The sequence below is a fragment of the Myotis davidii genome, unplaced genomic scaffold (assembly GCF_000327345.1).
Source record: "Myotis davidii unplaced genomic scaffold, ASM32734v1 scaffold554, whole genome shotgun sequence".
Classification (NCBI taxonomy): Eukaryota; Metazoa; Chordata; class Mammalia; order Chiroptera; family Vespertilionidae; genus Myotis; species Myotis davidii.
In genome coordinates, this window is record NW_006285312.1 from 958117 (window position 1) to 972947 (window position 14831).

General features: G+C 41.9%; 2 protein-coding genes across 2 annotated transcripts in view; one reads left to right on the forward strand and one right to left on the reverse strand.

Annotated features, from left to right (window-relative positions):
• Nucleotides 1-6552, reverse strand: part of GDE1 (glycerophosphodiester phosphodiesterase 1) — a 14435-nt gene extending 7883 nt beyond the window's left edge. Inside the window, exons 1-3 of the mRNA XM_006756080.2 lie at nt 6141-6552; nt 5077-5252; nt 1438-1543 (exon numbers count right to left, since the gene is read on the reverse strand). Coding sequence (XP_006756143.1) covers nt 1438-1543; nt 5077-5252; nt 6141-6401 — 543 coding nt within the window. The 5' untranslated portion in view covers nt 6402-6552. The remainder of the gene's footprint in view (nt 1-1437; nt 1544-5076; nt 5253-6140) is intronic.
• Nucleotides 6553-8561: 2009 nt separating this feature from the next.
• CCP110 (centriolar coiled-coil protein 110kDa) overlaps nt 8562-14831 on the forward strand; it is a 25970-nt gene continuing 19700 nt past the window's right edge. Inside the window, exons 1-3 of the mRNA XM_006756093.2 lie at nt 8562-8741; nt 10715-10860; nt 13035-13190. Coding sequence (XP_006756156.1) covers nt 13050-13190 — 141 coding nt within the window. The 5' untranslated portion in view covers nt 8562-8741; nt 10715-10860; nt 13035-13049. The remainder of the gene's footprint in view (nt 8742-10714; nt 10861-13034; nt 13191-14831) is intronic.

Below are 14831 nucleotides of genomic sequence, written 5' to 3' on the forward strand. Positions count from 1 at the left end.
AAACCTAGAACTATCAATTTAGAAGAAGAATAAATTAACCAGAGCACCATTCTCTTTTTTCTTCAAAAATAGTTTACTAGCCCTAGCTGGTTTGGCTCAGTGGAGAGAGCATCGGCATGCAGACTGAAGGGTCCCAGGTTCGGTTCCAGTCAAGGGCACATGCCCGGGTTGTGGGCTCGATCTCCAGTAGGGGGCATGTAGGAGGCAGCTGATCAATGATTCTTTCTCATCATTAATGTTTCTATCTCTTTCTCCCTCTCTGAAATCAATAAAAATATGTATGTTTAAAAAATACGAGTTTACTATACTAAAGTTAGAATATATACTGTGGCTTATATTTCAGATTTTAACAACTGGTTTCAATTGTATCCTGGGATTAATTTTAAAACTTGGCCTCATCAGAATTCTAAACCAGTAGATGGCCATTACTGATTCTAACTATTACAAGCTAGGAGTAAATACGCAAGTTCCCCAAATGCAGAAAAAAGTATTTGTACTTGAAAAGCTGATTACAAAAAAACAAATGTTATCTGAACTACACTTTCCCATTGCAATATGTTTTCATGAGTAAAAGTGTATGTTCTAAAATATAAGCAAAATTTTACATAGGAATGTCATACATATTTGAAAGTATTATAGTAATTTTCTAGCACAAGTATACCAGTAACTATTCAAATCACAGAATAACAAAACTATACATAAGAGATAGAAATCATACAGAAGAGCTAAATCTGTGCAAAAAATATCCTATTAGCTATCAGAAGCTTTAAATTTCATCCATAGTTGTCCATCTAAGATAGCAGTTCTCAACCTGTGGATCGCGACCCCTTTGGGGTTAGAATTACCCTTTCACAGGGGTTGCCTAAGACCATTGGAAAACACATATATAATTACATATTGTTTTTGTTCAATTTGTAACAATGAAATACATCCTGCGTATCAGATATTTACATTGTGACTCATAACAGTAGCAAAATTACAGTTATGAAGTACAACGAAAATAATTATATGGTTGGGGGTCACCACAACATGAGGAACTGTATTAAAGAGTCGCGGCATTAGGAAGGTTGAGAACCACTGATCTAAGACCTTTAGTAGCCAAATGAAACTGGTTGTGTCCAACTCCTGTTTAAAAAGTGCCTCCTTACTATTTATTTCATATCTCTGGCAAATACTTTATGCAAATTGGAGATACCTGACTCTTCTATGTTATGCTACTTGTAGAATATCAGTTGTTAAAAGGTTTCATCAAAGGTTAAAAAAAGATTCTGTGATTTACAGTTTTCCTTACAGATGTGGATTTTTGCATTGTACACTTGCATTAAGCAAATATAATTAATAAAAATAATTTAAGAATAACAAAATATGTAGTTTTGAAAATCACTAACAATTAAAGATGTCTTTTTTAAAAAGCAGAGTCTATGGTATAAATTTTACCTTATTTGCATGGCCCTTGACATCAAAGAAGATTGTGAGGTTTTGGTTTAGGGACTCTACAACTCCTTCCCTCAGGGTAGGGATTTTTTCATTAGGGAAATCATTCCTGTCAGAGAGGGAAAAGGCATAGTACATTGCAGGAAAAACAAGAAGTACAAGTTTAGTGGAACAGACATTTAAACAATGTCTCCCAAACAAAAGGAAAGAATGTTTTCCCCAACTTCCTTCTTAACTACACTAAAGTCCAATGGTAATTTACTATACGGACTTGAACCAAAGTACAGATATTCCTGACCAAAGAACAGAAACAACAACAAAAGTCATTTAATTTTTAGGAAATCACTGGATTTCCACTGAATTAGCAATATAAGTAGAAATTCTACTCAACAAAGGGCAGAATATATGCTACCTTTAAAAACTCAGAGACTTAATTTTAAGATTGTAATTGCCCTTGCCCTAACCGGTTTGGCTCAGTGCATAGAGGGTTGGCCTGTGGACTGAAGGGTCCCAGGTTCGATTCCTGTTGAGGGCATGTACCTTGGTTGGGGGCACATCCCTAGCAGCTGATCGATGTTTCTCTCTCATTGATGTTTCTGGCTCTCTATCCCTCTCCCTTCCTTTCTGTAAAAACTCAATAAAATATTTTTTTAAAAAAAAAAACAACAAGATTGTAATTGCCCTAACAGAACCTTTACAGGAAAAATTCCTAGGATTACATAAATTTGTGATTCTTTCTCATCATTGATGTTGTTCATTTAAGTACAACTGTTTAAAATAATGTTCTAGCCGAAACCGGTTTGGTTCAGTGGCTAGAGCGTCAGCCTGTGGACTGAAAGGTCCCTGGTTCGATTCCGGTCAAAGGCATGTACCTGGGTTGGGGGAACATCCCCAGTAGGAGATGTGCAGGAGGCGGCTGATCGATGTTTCTCTCCCATCGATGTTTCTAACTCTCTATCTCTCTCCTTTCCTCTCTGTAAAAAATCAATAAAAAATATATTTAAAAAAATAAAATAAAATAAAATAATGTTCTAATACATAATTTTCTGATTAAAAAAAGGAAAGTTAAGTGCAAGATATTAAGAAATTGGCTTTTCTCACATAATGAAGTTTCACGGCACATGATTTAACTTATGCTAATTCAACTATATTATTTCAATTATAATATCTTGGCTTTAAAAAAAAGATAAAGATAATGGAAATAGTACAGTCAATTCTGCCAGCCATTCTATTCAATACCTATTCCTTGGAGTGAGAAATGGGCATTGAATAAAATGACACACAGGATGACATCACTTGGGTAATTATAGAGAAAATAAGTAGTTTTCCTACAACGTGGGCCCTAAACACAAGCAAATTATCATTTGATGTTCAAGAAAAAACAAAATTGCCCTAGCTGTTTTTGCTCATTGGGTAGAGCATAAGCCTAGGGACTGAAGGGGACTGGGTTCGATTCTGGTTAAGGTCACATGCCAGGGCTGCGGGCTCAATTCTCAGTAGGAGGCGAGCAGGAGGCAGCCAATCAATGATTCTTTTTCATCATTGATGTTTCTAACTCTTTCTCCCTCCCCTTTCCTCTCTGAAATCAATCCTATATAATAAAATGCTAATATGCAAATCAACCAAAAGGTGAAAAGACGGGTCACTATGACATGCACTGACTACCAGGGAGCAGATGCTCAATGAGGGGGCTGCCCCCTGGTGGTCAGTGCACTCCCACAGGGGGAGCGCCACTCAGCCAGAAGCCGGACTGAGGGCTGCAAGTGCAGTGGCAGTGGTGGGAGCCTCTCCCACCTCCAAGGCAGCACTGAGGATGTTCGAATGCCAGCAGTCGGACATCCCCTGAGGGCTCCTGGATTGCGAGAAGGTGCAGGCCGGGCTGAGGGACTCCTCCCCCTCCCACCTGAGTGCACGAACTTTGTGCACCGGGCCTCTAGTAAAAATATATATTTTTTAAAGTTAAACAAATAAAATAAATAAAAATGAAATATATTTAAAAAAGAAAAAACAAAATGCAACCTATTCCAATTGTAGAATAAAGGCTTGTTATTGCTAAAGATATAAAGATGGTATATTGACTCTGTTATCATGCTTTTCCCTCCCCCTCAAGATTTTTAAATTGATTTTGAGAGAGAGAGAAAGAGGGAGAGGGAAACATCAATATGAGAATGAAACATGGATTGATTGGCTGCCTCCTATACGCCCCCTACGGGGCATCAAGCCTATAATTCAGGCATTTGCCCTAACCAGGCATCGAACCGACAACCTTTTGGTGCATGGGACAACACCCAACCGAGCCACACTGGCCAGGGTTGATATCATGCTTTCTTAAAGGATTTTAAGAGTGATGCTGACACTAAGCATTTTTTGCTTTTTAAGTGCTAACTTTGAACCTGACATCTTATGTGCAATGTCACTGTCACATTAAAACCAGCCTTTTACCCTAGCTGGTTTGGCTCAGCGTCTGCCTGCGGACTGAAGAGTCCCAGGTTCGTTTCCGGCCAAGGGTGCATGCCCAGGTTGTGGGCTCAATCCCCAGTTGGGGGTGTGCAGGAAGCAGCCAATCCATGATTCTCTCTCATCATTGATGTTTCTATATCTCTCTCTCTCCCTTCCTCTCTAAAATCAATAAAAATATTTTTTTTAAAAAAAATAACAGCCTTTCCCCCCGCATGCAGCAGAGCATGAAATATCTGATTACTACAGTAAAGGGTAATCTCAGCAGCCTGGACTTAGAACTTGCAAGTATTACAATATTCTTTCTAGACTAAAACATGATTTCCTTTGGCTGACTTTTAATTTCTTTCCGATTCTAGGAAAATTAAGTCTAAATCATCTTTTCAGGAGGAATTTAACTTAACCATAGGGTGGAATACTCAGTACTCAAGTAGTACTCATCATTGTCCAGAGAACTGATACGACATAATAATAGTAGGCACAGTTTTCAGTATTACAAGAGGAGAAAGATTTAAATAACCACTTTCCAAAGTATATTATTACCCAGTATACCAATCCCAAGGTGTTTATAGTTGTTAATGGTAGGAAGAGTGTGGGTTCTATGGTCATGAACATTTGAGAAACACTAAATTAAAGGTAAGAATTGACTGACATGGGCTCTTTCCCAGGAGGAACAACTAGAGTACAGTGTTTGATTTTACTTGATCATAGAGCCCTTTTCTTGGAGAATATCGTATAGGACTAGTTTTGATATACATATATATAGGGTGTCCCCCAAAAATATATACACACAATTTGAATAATTACAAAGGCAGTGTTTATTAAATACATTTCATTTTTCAAAACTGAGCTATCAGCTGTTAAAGTGTGTAAACATTTTTAGGGGACACCCTGTATATATATATAATTTATATGACAGTACAACAGTACTTGTCATGTTGGTGACTAAGACAGAGTATTGTCTTAAGAATAATTCCGAGGCCAAATTTGGCCTCAGTGGGAAAAGATTAAAAACATCCATTTCTGTTGTTCCTGGCACCTGCTTATTACTCAGGAAATCTGTAGACAGTTCAAAATAAAACACAACCAAACAACTCCTGGAGCAGAAAATGTGCTTGGAGATGCCAGTGTCTGTGATCTCCAACAAACGCTGAAGATATGTTTAAGAGACAATCAACACCTTACCTTAATCTGTGATTTGCTGCAGGATTAAGCTTCCTAATTTGTTCAAATGTCAAATCACATATTCGGCCAGTGCCATCTGTCGTCCTATCCACTGTGTTATCGTGCATTAAGACGGGAACCCCATCAGAGGTAAACTCAATGTCCAGCTCCACGCCTGTAGCTCCATTCTTAGCTGCCTTAACAAAAACATCAACAAAATTAATGTCAAGTGTCATTCTGTAATATAAACACTCAAGGCAATCAACAGCTACTCTTATGGATTCTTTTCATATTCAATTTATCCATTCCTCAACTGATGGACCACTTTTGTTGTTTCCACTTTTTGACTATTATGAGTAACACTATGAACATTCGTATCCAAATTTTTACGTTTCAATTCTTTTGGGTATATACCTAGGAGTGGAATTGCTGGGTCATACGGTAACTCTATGTTTCACCTTTTGAAAAACTACCAGACTGTTTTCCCACTAGCTCTGAAATCAGTGAAAAATATTTTTTTTAAAGAAAGCAAATGACATGTGAGCTGAGACCATAATAGATAAAAAGAAGTCAACCACATGAAGATCTAGGGGAAGAATGTTCCAAGCAGAATAAATAGCAAGTATAATACAAAGGCCACAAAGTGACCTCATCTATTGATTCTTGACCTAAAGAGCCTACATCTGTGGACGTCTTAACAGTCATTCTTTATCCCATTACCCTATTTCTCCATTGCATTTTCGCTCTCTTAAAGACCCTCATGTATGTATTTACGTGTTTAAGGCCTGTCTCCTGGACTCCAATGCAACTTCTGTAAAAGCCAGGTGCCTTTCTGTCTTGTCCATGACTGCATGCTCAGCGCCTGGTACCTGGCAAACATGAGCGTGTACTCGCTGGGTTCTATAAATACTTGAAGTCGGGAGGCTTGCCAGACGTCAAAGGGATGGAGGGCCACTTCAATGTCTTCCCGGCGGACGAATGGGGTTATGGGAAGGCAATCGTGAGAAGATTGGGGAACCTTCGGAAAAGACACGCAGGAAGCAGTCCCAGCTCCCCCGAGGTGCGCGAGGCGGCCGGGGTCTCACCTGCCGAATGGCCGCCAGCGTGTTCTCGGGGGCGTCGTGGCAGCCGCCGCGGTGGGCGATGGCGGAGACGCGGTCGCGGGGCCGCAGCACCTGCAGGGCCCGGCGCGCGGGCAGAGGCTCGAAGCTGAAGAGGCGCAGCAGGAGGTAGAGGATGCCGGTGAAGAGGCAGGCATTGCAGGGGCTGCGCGTCACCAGCAGGAACAGCAGCAGCAGGAAGGAGAAGGGGCCCAGGAGGCCCCCCTGTGTCTCCCAGAGCCACATGCCGGCGCCCGCACCGGCACGGACGGGAATCCCGGACCCGCCGGGCTCCCGGGATAGGAGAGCGAGAAGCAAGGGCAAAAATTCAAGGCACTCACCGCAGGAGCACCCTTCAAGGGTTACAGCGCCCCGCAATGGCGGCAGCGGCGGCGGTCACATCCGGAGAGGAGCCTGCAGCCCAGCCAATCAGGGCCGGGGACCTGCAGAGGTCGGGGGCGGAGCCTCTGGGTGGCCTCGGAGGCGGGCGCAGGTCCCAGGCTCGCGTCCCAAAAGCGCTTCTGGGGTGATTCTGGGGTTTGGACATCAGCCCGGCTTTCAGACCCCAGAAGGAGAGGGGTGCAAGAGCCGTTGTACGGTTGCACGACCGCACGGGTTCTTAATGACTCCTTCATTCTGCCCTCGAGGACACTGCCCTGGAGCCTGGAAGGGGCAGGACACTTTCGACTATTCAGTTCAATTCAAGGTGTGCCAAGCACCAATCCCGGTGCTCAGGACACAGCCGTGAACAGGACCCAAGAGGTGCCTGCTCTCCTGGGGCTTACATTCTCGTGGGGGTAAATAATAGTGTTGAGTACAGCTAACATGTGTAAAGCACCTAGCATGCTCCAGATTATGTGTGAGCAAATGCTTCATGCATTGCATCAGATATTCTCACAACAGAGTCATTGGGTAGGCATTATCTCAGGAAACTGAAACCACTCGACTTTAGAAGGATTTTTCAGCCTGGTTGGTGTGGGGCAGTAGCTGAATGTTGACCTATAAACCAGGAAGTCAAGGTTAGATGCCCAGTCAGGACATGTGCCCAGGTTGTGGGCCCAATTCCCAGTAAGGGGTGTGCAGGAGGCAGCCGATCAATGATTCTCTCTCATCATTGATGTTTCTCTCCCGCTCCCTTCCTCTCTAAAATCAATAAAAATATTTTTTAAAGAATTCTTCAGATTTGGAGGGAATGAAAGAGCATAGCAAAAGGAGGCATAATCCTATATAATAATCCTATATAATAAAAGGGTAATATGCAAATTGACCCTAACCACAAACAACAGGTCGCTATGATGTGCACTGACCACCAGGGGGCAGGAGCTCAACACAGGAGCCACCCCCAGGTGGTCTGTGTGCTCCCACAAGGGGAGCTCCACTCAGCCACAAGCAGGGCTGATGGCTGCAAGTCAAGAGGTTCCAGCCACTCCCGCCTCCACGGCAGCACTAAGTATGTCTGACAATGGCTTAGGCCTACTCCCCGCAGCTGCCAGAGGGATGTCTGACTGCCAGCTTAGACCCAAACCCCCGGGGAGCGGGCCTAAGCCTGCAGGTGGACATCCCCGAGGGGTCCCAGACTTCGAGAGGGCGCAGTTTGGGCTGAAGGATATATTCACCTACCCCCAAGTGCACGAATTTTCATGCACCGTGTCTCTAGTTGAATTATAAAGCTGGGAGGGATCTTAAGGATTCACTCAATTCATAGATGAGGAAACTGAGGCCAGGAGAAGTGAAGTGAATAGGGTAGTAAAATGGCAGTCTGGACTGACATGAAGCCACCCCAGTGTTAGGCCAGTGACTTTTCTACCTTTACTCCTCCTCTTAACCTTGCTTCTCCATCTGCTAAGGGCCAATAGTGGAAAGAATTATGTTCTTCCTCATAACAACCCTTGTGACAGTCATTTTTAAAACTCTCATTTTACATTTGTAAAACTATGCACAGGAAGGAGGCAGGAAGTAAAACCGAGTTAGGACATGAAAGAGGCCACTACATCATATTTCGCAAAGCCGGTAACATGTTCAGAGAACTTTGCTAAAACATTCGGGCTTTTCCTGTCATCTTGAACCTGCTACCTTTCTCAGACATTATTTTCCCACTGATTTGCAAAAGGGTAAAGGATGTCTTAAATTTGAGAGTTGGCATCTAGGATTCTGCAATATTATATTTGCAGGAAAAAATTTCGATGAATGTCGTGTTTTCCAACGACACACATTAAAAAAAAAAAAAAGCGTTCCCATTCTAATATAGTAGCAGCGGCCTTAGCTTGCTGTGAAGACTACACTTCCCGTAGTACATTGCGCTCTCATAAGTCCTACGCCCTCTATAACTGGGACAGAACGCAAGCGCGCAATGCACCTCGGGAGTTGTAGTTTCCTGGTGGCCCAACCGTTTCAACGGCCCGGGAAGCAACTACCGGAAGTGCCGGCCCTAAGAGGTGGAGTCCGGGCGGCGGCGGCCGTTGCCTGGAGCCCGCGCTGCCGCCGGAGACCGATAATATGGCCGGGAGGAGGAGGAGAAGGCGGCGGTGGACCGAGCTGCTCTCTTTCAGTACCAGTTGAACCGTTTGCTTCCTGACAAGGCCCGTGGTGAGGGAACGAAAGGTGACCGGGCCGTGGGAGATCGGGTGTGCACGTGCTGAGGGGGTTTGACTCCGAGGATCCCTGCGGCGGGGCCACCGGCGAGGCGGCATTGGCGCCTCAGGAGCTGAGGGCGGGCTCTGTACGGAACCGAGCGCCAGCGCCGGGCTCCCGGGCCTCGAGCCCCTGGAAAGGCGCGGGTGTGGGGAGGCGGAGCCCGGGCGCCGGCGGCATGGGGCGCGCAGGTGATGCTCGGATGCTGGCGCTGCCTCGCGGGCCCTCGGGATGGAGTCGCATCGCAGGGAGAAGGGCGTGGGGCGCTGGGGTGAGAGCAGAGGGTCCGGGTTCATAAACTCGGGCTCGAGCCGGTGAACCACCTCCTATGGACAAAAATGGGCCTTTTTTCTTCTCCCTGCGGTGCTGGCGAGGGAGGAGTCCCCCGGGTGTGCACTGGCCACGTCTGAACGCGGTCACCACGACCAGGCGCCCTAGGACCCTCGGGGCAGGAGGATAATAAAGCAAAGTATCCTGATTGCCCCTGGTGCTGCCACTCTTTGCTTCTATCTGGTTTTGATCCCAGCTCCCTATCCCGAATTGAGGCAAATGGCAGGTGCTAGAGATCGATTTAATGGGGGAAGGGTCTGGAAACAGCCAAAGGCGGAAGCCGTTGTCCCGCTCTCCACGTTTTTTAAGTTGCCTTTGAGTCTTAGTAGGAGCCAGGCACTGCCACTACCCTCCAGTTCATAGTGCAGCGATAAACATCATCATCCTCAGATCGTCATCTGCATAATAAAAGCAGCCCCCACGTATTGATGCTTCCTGCACGTCCCGCAGGAGACTGGTACTACCAGTTACCCTCGCAGCATCCCTTGGAGACCGATGGGGTTATCCCTGTTTCACAGATGATTCTGAGGCCTGGCGATGGTGAGTGAATTGCCAAGAGCCCACAGCTAGTAGGAGCCTCAGAAACCTTCCCCGTCATTGCCGCCGTAAGAAGCGTGTGTCGCCCTAACCCAGTGGTTCTCAACCTTCCTAATGCCGCGACCCTTCAATACAGTTCCTCATGTTGTGGTGACCCCCAACCATAAAATTATTTTCGTTGCTACTTCCTAACTGTAATGTTGCTGCTGTTAAGAATCGTAATGTAAATATCTGCTATGCAGGATGTATTTTCATTGTTCGCGACCCACAGGTTGGGTCTAACCGGTTTGGCTCAGTGGATAGAGCGTCGGCCTGCGGACTGAAGGGTCCCAGGTTCGATTCCGGTGAAGGGCATGTGCCTTGGTTGCGGGCACATCCCCAGGAGGGGGTGTGCAGGAGGCAGCTGATCAATGCTTGTCTCTCATCGATGTTTCTAACTCTCTATCCCTCTCCCTTCCTCTCTGTAAAAAAAAATCAATAAAAATATATATTTAAAAAAAGAAAGAAGTGTATGTCTTGGGAAGGTTGGCGGGCAAACAACCAGCTAGAATCTGAAAGCAAAGCCAGATCTGATGTTTCTGGCAGAGCACTGGTGAGGAGCAGCTAGCCTGGCCATGGGCCTGCAGTTCGAAGAGAGGCTTATTTGGAGAAAGGTCCTGGTATAAATGCAGAAGACGAGGCATGTCTGAACTTGAGGCAGCTGGCAGACCACTAGCTCCAGTGGGCCAGTAATGCCTGATGGCCAAGTGTGGGGCCGAAGATGTGTGGCTGGAGTGGCCAAGCTTGTAGTCAAGGCTCCCTTAAAGTAAAACCCTGCTGACAGAGATAATTGTGTTGTGAGAGAGGAAGTGCCCTCTTGCTTAATCACATAGGATATGGATGCTCACTTTTTGAATGGGTTGCCTTTGCAATTTAGAGGTTCCAGGTTCTTTGAAAATACGGTCATCCGTGAAACTACCGTTCTCCAAAGTCCATTCTGCCTTACTAGCTTTTTTTCTGGTTTACATTATTGTTTGAGCTTATTACCCTAATATTTATTTATTCAATACTTTTTTATCAAGTGCTACTGTGTTGCCTACACTGTTCTGTGTCATGGGGATTCAGCCGTGAGCAAGACTCGGAGAGTACCTGTGCTTATGGAGCTTACGATTTGGTGGAGGAAGACAGACAAAAGCCAAGGAAATAAACAAGATAATTTCAGATAGTGGTAAGTGCTATGAAAATTGGAAAGCAGCAGTGTAATGTGGCAGTGACGGACACAGGGCTAATTTAAAGGGACAGCCTTTCAAAGGTGGAGACCTACAAGCTGACACTGAAGGATAGGAAGGATCCAGTCAGGCTCTTCTGGGATCATTTGGTGATTTCCATAATCTTACTAGCACTTGTATTGGGATATTTTATGCATTATCATATGTCATAAGTTACACTGTTATAATAAATTACTGTACATCTGCAATATGTATGACATGCATGTACTTTTTAAGGGATATGGATTTAATTTTCTGAAACAGTGAGGCATATCTATATGACGTTGTTGAAAGAAAAATAAAACTATTGCCATAAAACCATTTTATTTCCTTAAATTTCCCAGACCTTTAAAATGGAATTTCATGCTTTGCGTGTGTATTCATAGGAAATATGTTACATTGATTATATAAGTAATCTATTTATGTTCCCTGTAATGCTGGATGCATTACATACTTTGAAGTATTTTAGTAGAAATGGGGTTATTTGAATTTCTCTTACATCTTAGCTTCTGCATATTTGGTTGTTAAGATATCATAATATGGGTTGAAATTTAGACTAAAAATTGAGATATTATTATGGTTATCATGCAGTAAGGTGTTGGTTTTGTTTTTACTTTTGCTTGTTTTATGAATATAAGTTTGAAAAATAACCTCATTCAACTCAAGAGAACCATTTCTCTGAAATTAGACTCTCACTTTGCATAAGTTGAATATAGAAACAAGTAGAATTGATGGGATCATAGGAAGAAGTTATTAAGACTACCAGTTGGTCAAAAGTAGCAACATATCTTATTTTTTATCATCTAATCATAATTTTGAATATGCCTTTTCTTCATTTATAATTGTGCTATATTTTGTCCCTGACACTTTAGTGTACTGAATTTTTAAGTACCTTGAGACTTAGGACAGTATCATATTTTATCTTATTTCATCTTTGTATATCCTACATCATGAATTGAATTTCCTTACCCTCTTTCCTTTTTTTGTTAATTAATTGCTTTAAAATGAACACTTAAAGGAACATTATTGTATTAGTTTTTCTGTTTTCATAGTTCATTCCCTTGTTGGTTATGAGCCTCATGATGTCTCTTTTTTCATTTGTCCTTGTTTATTTAAAAGAAACAATGTTGGACATAATGCTATGGAAACAGGCAATCAAATATTTAACACTTGCTTGATGAATGAATATGGTGGCTAATCCTTCCTGGTTACCTTGTATTTTCATGGCCACCATAACAATTTCCAGAAATTGTGAAGTTACTTGGGCTGATTATTTTAAGTAGTTTGGCAATGGTTCCAATTTTCAATAATAGAATTATTACGAGAGTCAATAGGTTTTCTGTTTTCTACTGCTGACTGACTTGGCTAGTAATGATGGAGTCATAATATATTTTTAAAATATGCAAGTAATAGACTTTGAACTCCATGATAGAAAAAGAATTTTTAAAAGAGGTAACTTTTTAAATTTAAATAGCCATTCTGTCTTTCTGGGTACCTTTGTATACTTTAGTTTTTCTTGTGCTGTGTAGCTAAGTCCTGCTAAAGAAAATATATTCTATTTTATAATCTAAAGTTAGTAAAGTGGTAGAGAACTTTGTGTCCTTTAAGTAGGTTTCACTGCTAAGTTCTTTTTTTTTTAATATATTTTATTGATTTTTTACAGAGAGGAAGGGAGAAGGATAGAGAGTTAGAAACATCAATGAGAGAGAAACATTGATGAGCTGCCTCCTGCACACCCCTACTGGGAATGTGCCCGCAACCAAGGTACATGCCCTTGACCGGAATCGAACCTGGGACCTTTCAGTCCACAGGCTGACGCTCTATCCACTGAGCCAAACCAGCTAGAGCCCACTGCTAAGTTCTTAATACTTCTCTAAACTAATCACATTTAAAGATTGATTTGCTTGCAAATGTTCAGAAATATTTACTACATAATGTAAGCCTTAACTGGGTAGTATCTTGAGCCACTTACCTATACTTAAGAATTCGCTCCTGATGAGTGAAAAATTTTTTGGGAAGGCCAGTTCTAGGAATTGTGAATTCTAGGAATATTTTAGTGCTCCAAAAAATTTGCCAAATAATTAAGATCTATTTTTCTCAGCACATTAAAAATGACATTTTTCTCTTTTTGCAGTGTGGTTGTGGGAAGATGGAGGAATATGAGAAGTTCTGTGAGAAAAGTCTTTCCAGAATCCAAAAGGCATCACTATCCACAGAGAGCTTTCTGCCTGTTCAGTCTGAAAACATTTCACTTATTCGCTTCCATGGAGTGGCTGTGCTTTCTCCACTGGTAAACATTCTTTGATTTTAAATAACCTTTTTTCTATAGTGAACCATTAAGGCACTTCACAGGAAAAATAAAAGAAAGGTTTATAAACATCAAAAAGATGCCTACTTTATTTATAACTAAAGGAATACAAATGAATTAGCTTTTTTTTTTGCCTGTTGGATTGGCAAAGATCTGATTAGGACCTAATGTTCCTTAGGTTGTGGTGAAAGAGCACTTTTGCTGAGAGAATCAATTGATTTTATTTTTTGGTGAGCGATTTGGTAGTGTTTATCAGAATTTAAAAGTGTACATAACCTTTGACTCAGCAATTCCATTTTGGGAATATCTTACAATTATGTTCTCATCTAAGTGTCCAAAGAAATATTCATAAGGTTATGGTAGCATCCTTTATTTTTTTAATTTTTTTTTAATATATTTTATTGATTTTTTACAGAGAGGAAGGGAGAGAGATAGAGAGTTAGAAATATCGATGAGAGAGAAACATCGATCCGCCGCCTCCTGCACACCTCCCACTGGGGATGTGCCCGCAACCAAGGTACATGCCCTTGACCAGAATCGAACCTGGGACCTTTCAGACCGACGCTCTATTCACCAAGCCAAACCAGTCAGGGCTATGGTAGCATTCTTTAAAATAGCAAAATACTGATGAACAACCTGTGCATCAGTAGTGGACTAGTTTAACTTTGATTCATCTTATAGAATCTCATACATGCCATTAAAATGAGTACAGTAGACCTAAATGTGTGGTCATGGAAGGATCTCCATGAGCTACTGTAAATCACTGCACACAGCCTGCTCTTGGAGACAGTGTGGAATAGTGGTGTAAAGTCCACCTGGGGTGCCTTCTGGCCTGGGTTCAAATCATTGCTCTGCCACTTACCTGCTTTGTGAACTTGCAGGTCCATTTTCTTTACTTGTTAAATTAGGATAAAAATAATGCCTACCTCATAGGGCTGTTTTGAGGATTAAATGAACTAATACATTTAAAATGCTTAGAACAGTATTTAGATCATAGAAAGAACTTAATATATGTTAACTGTTTGGATTTTTAAATAATTTTTAACTGTTTGGATTTTCTCTGGAGAGGGGTAAGGAAATATAAGATGAGAGGAAAGACACATTTTTCATCATAAACGCTTTAAATGTATGTGATTTTATGTCAAAATTAATATGATTGAAAGAGTTCAAATTTTTGTGTGTGTATAACTAGTTAAAAGATCAGTATTTTCTGCCAACTTTTTGTAATGAAATTTTCAAACATACAGAAAAGTTGAAAGGGTAATATAACGACTACCCATATATTACTAGTTAGATTCAACAGTTTTTTAACATTTTTGCCATCTTTGCTTTATCGTGTGTATAATCTTATATATGTATGTGTGTGTTTATATTTACCTACTCTTTTTGTCTTATTGCTGAACCATTTGAAAATTGCAGATATATAACACTTCTCCCCTAAATACAGAGTGGGGCAAAAGTAGGTTTACAGTTGTTTGTATGGAAAATAATATAATAATTAATAAATAACAAAAGGAATAAACTCTGTTTCATGTACTCATAATTGTAAACCTACTTTTGTCCCAACTGGTATTTTGGTATATATATTCTAAGAATAAGGATTTTCTCTTATATAAAATCCCA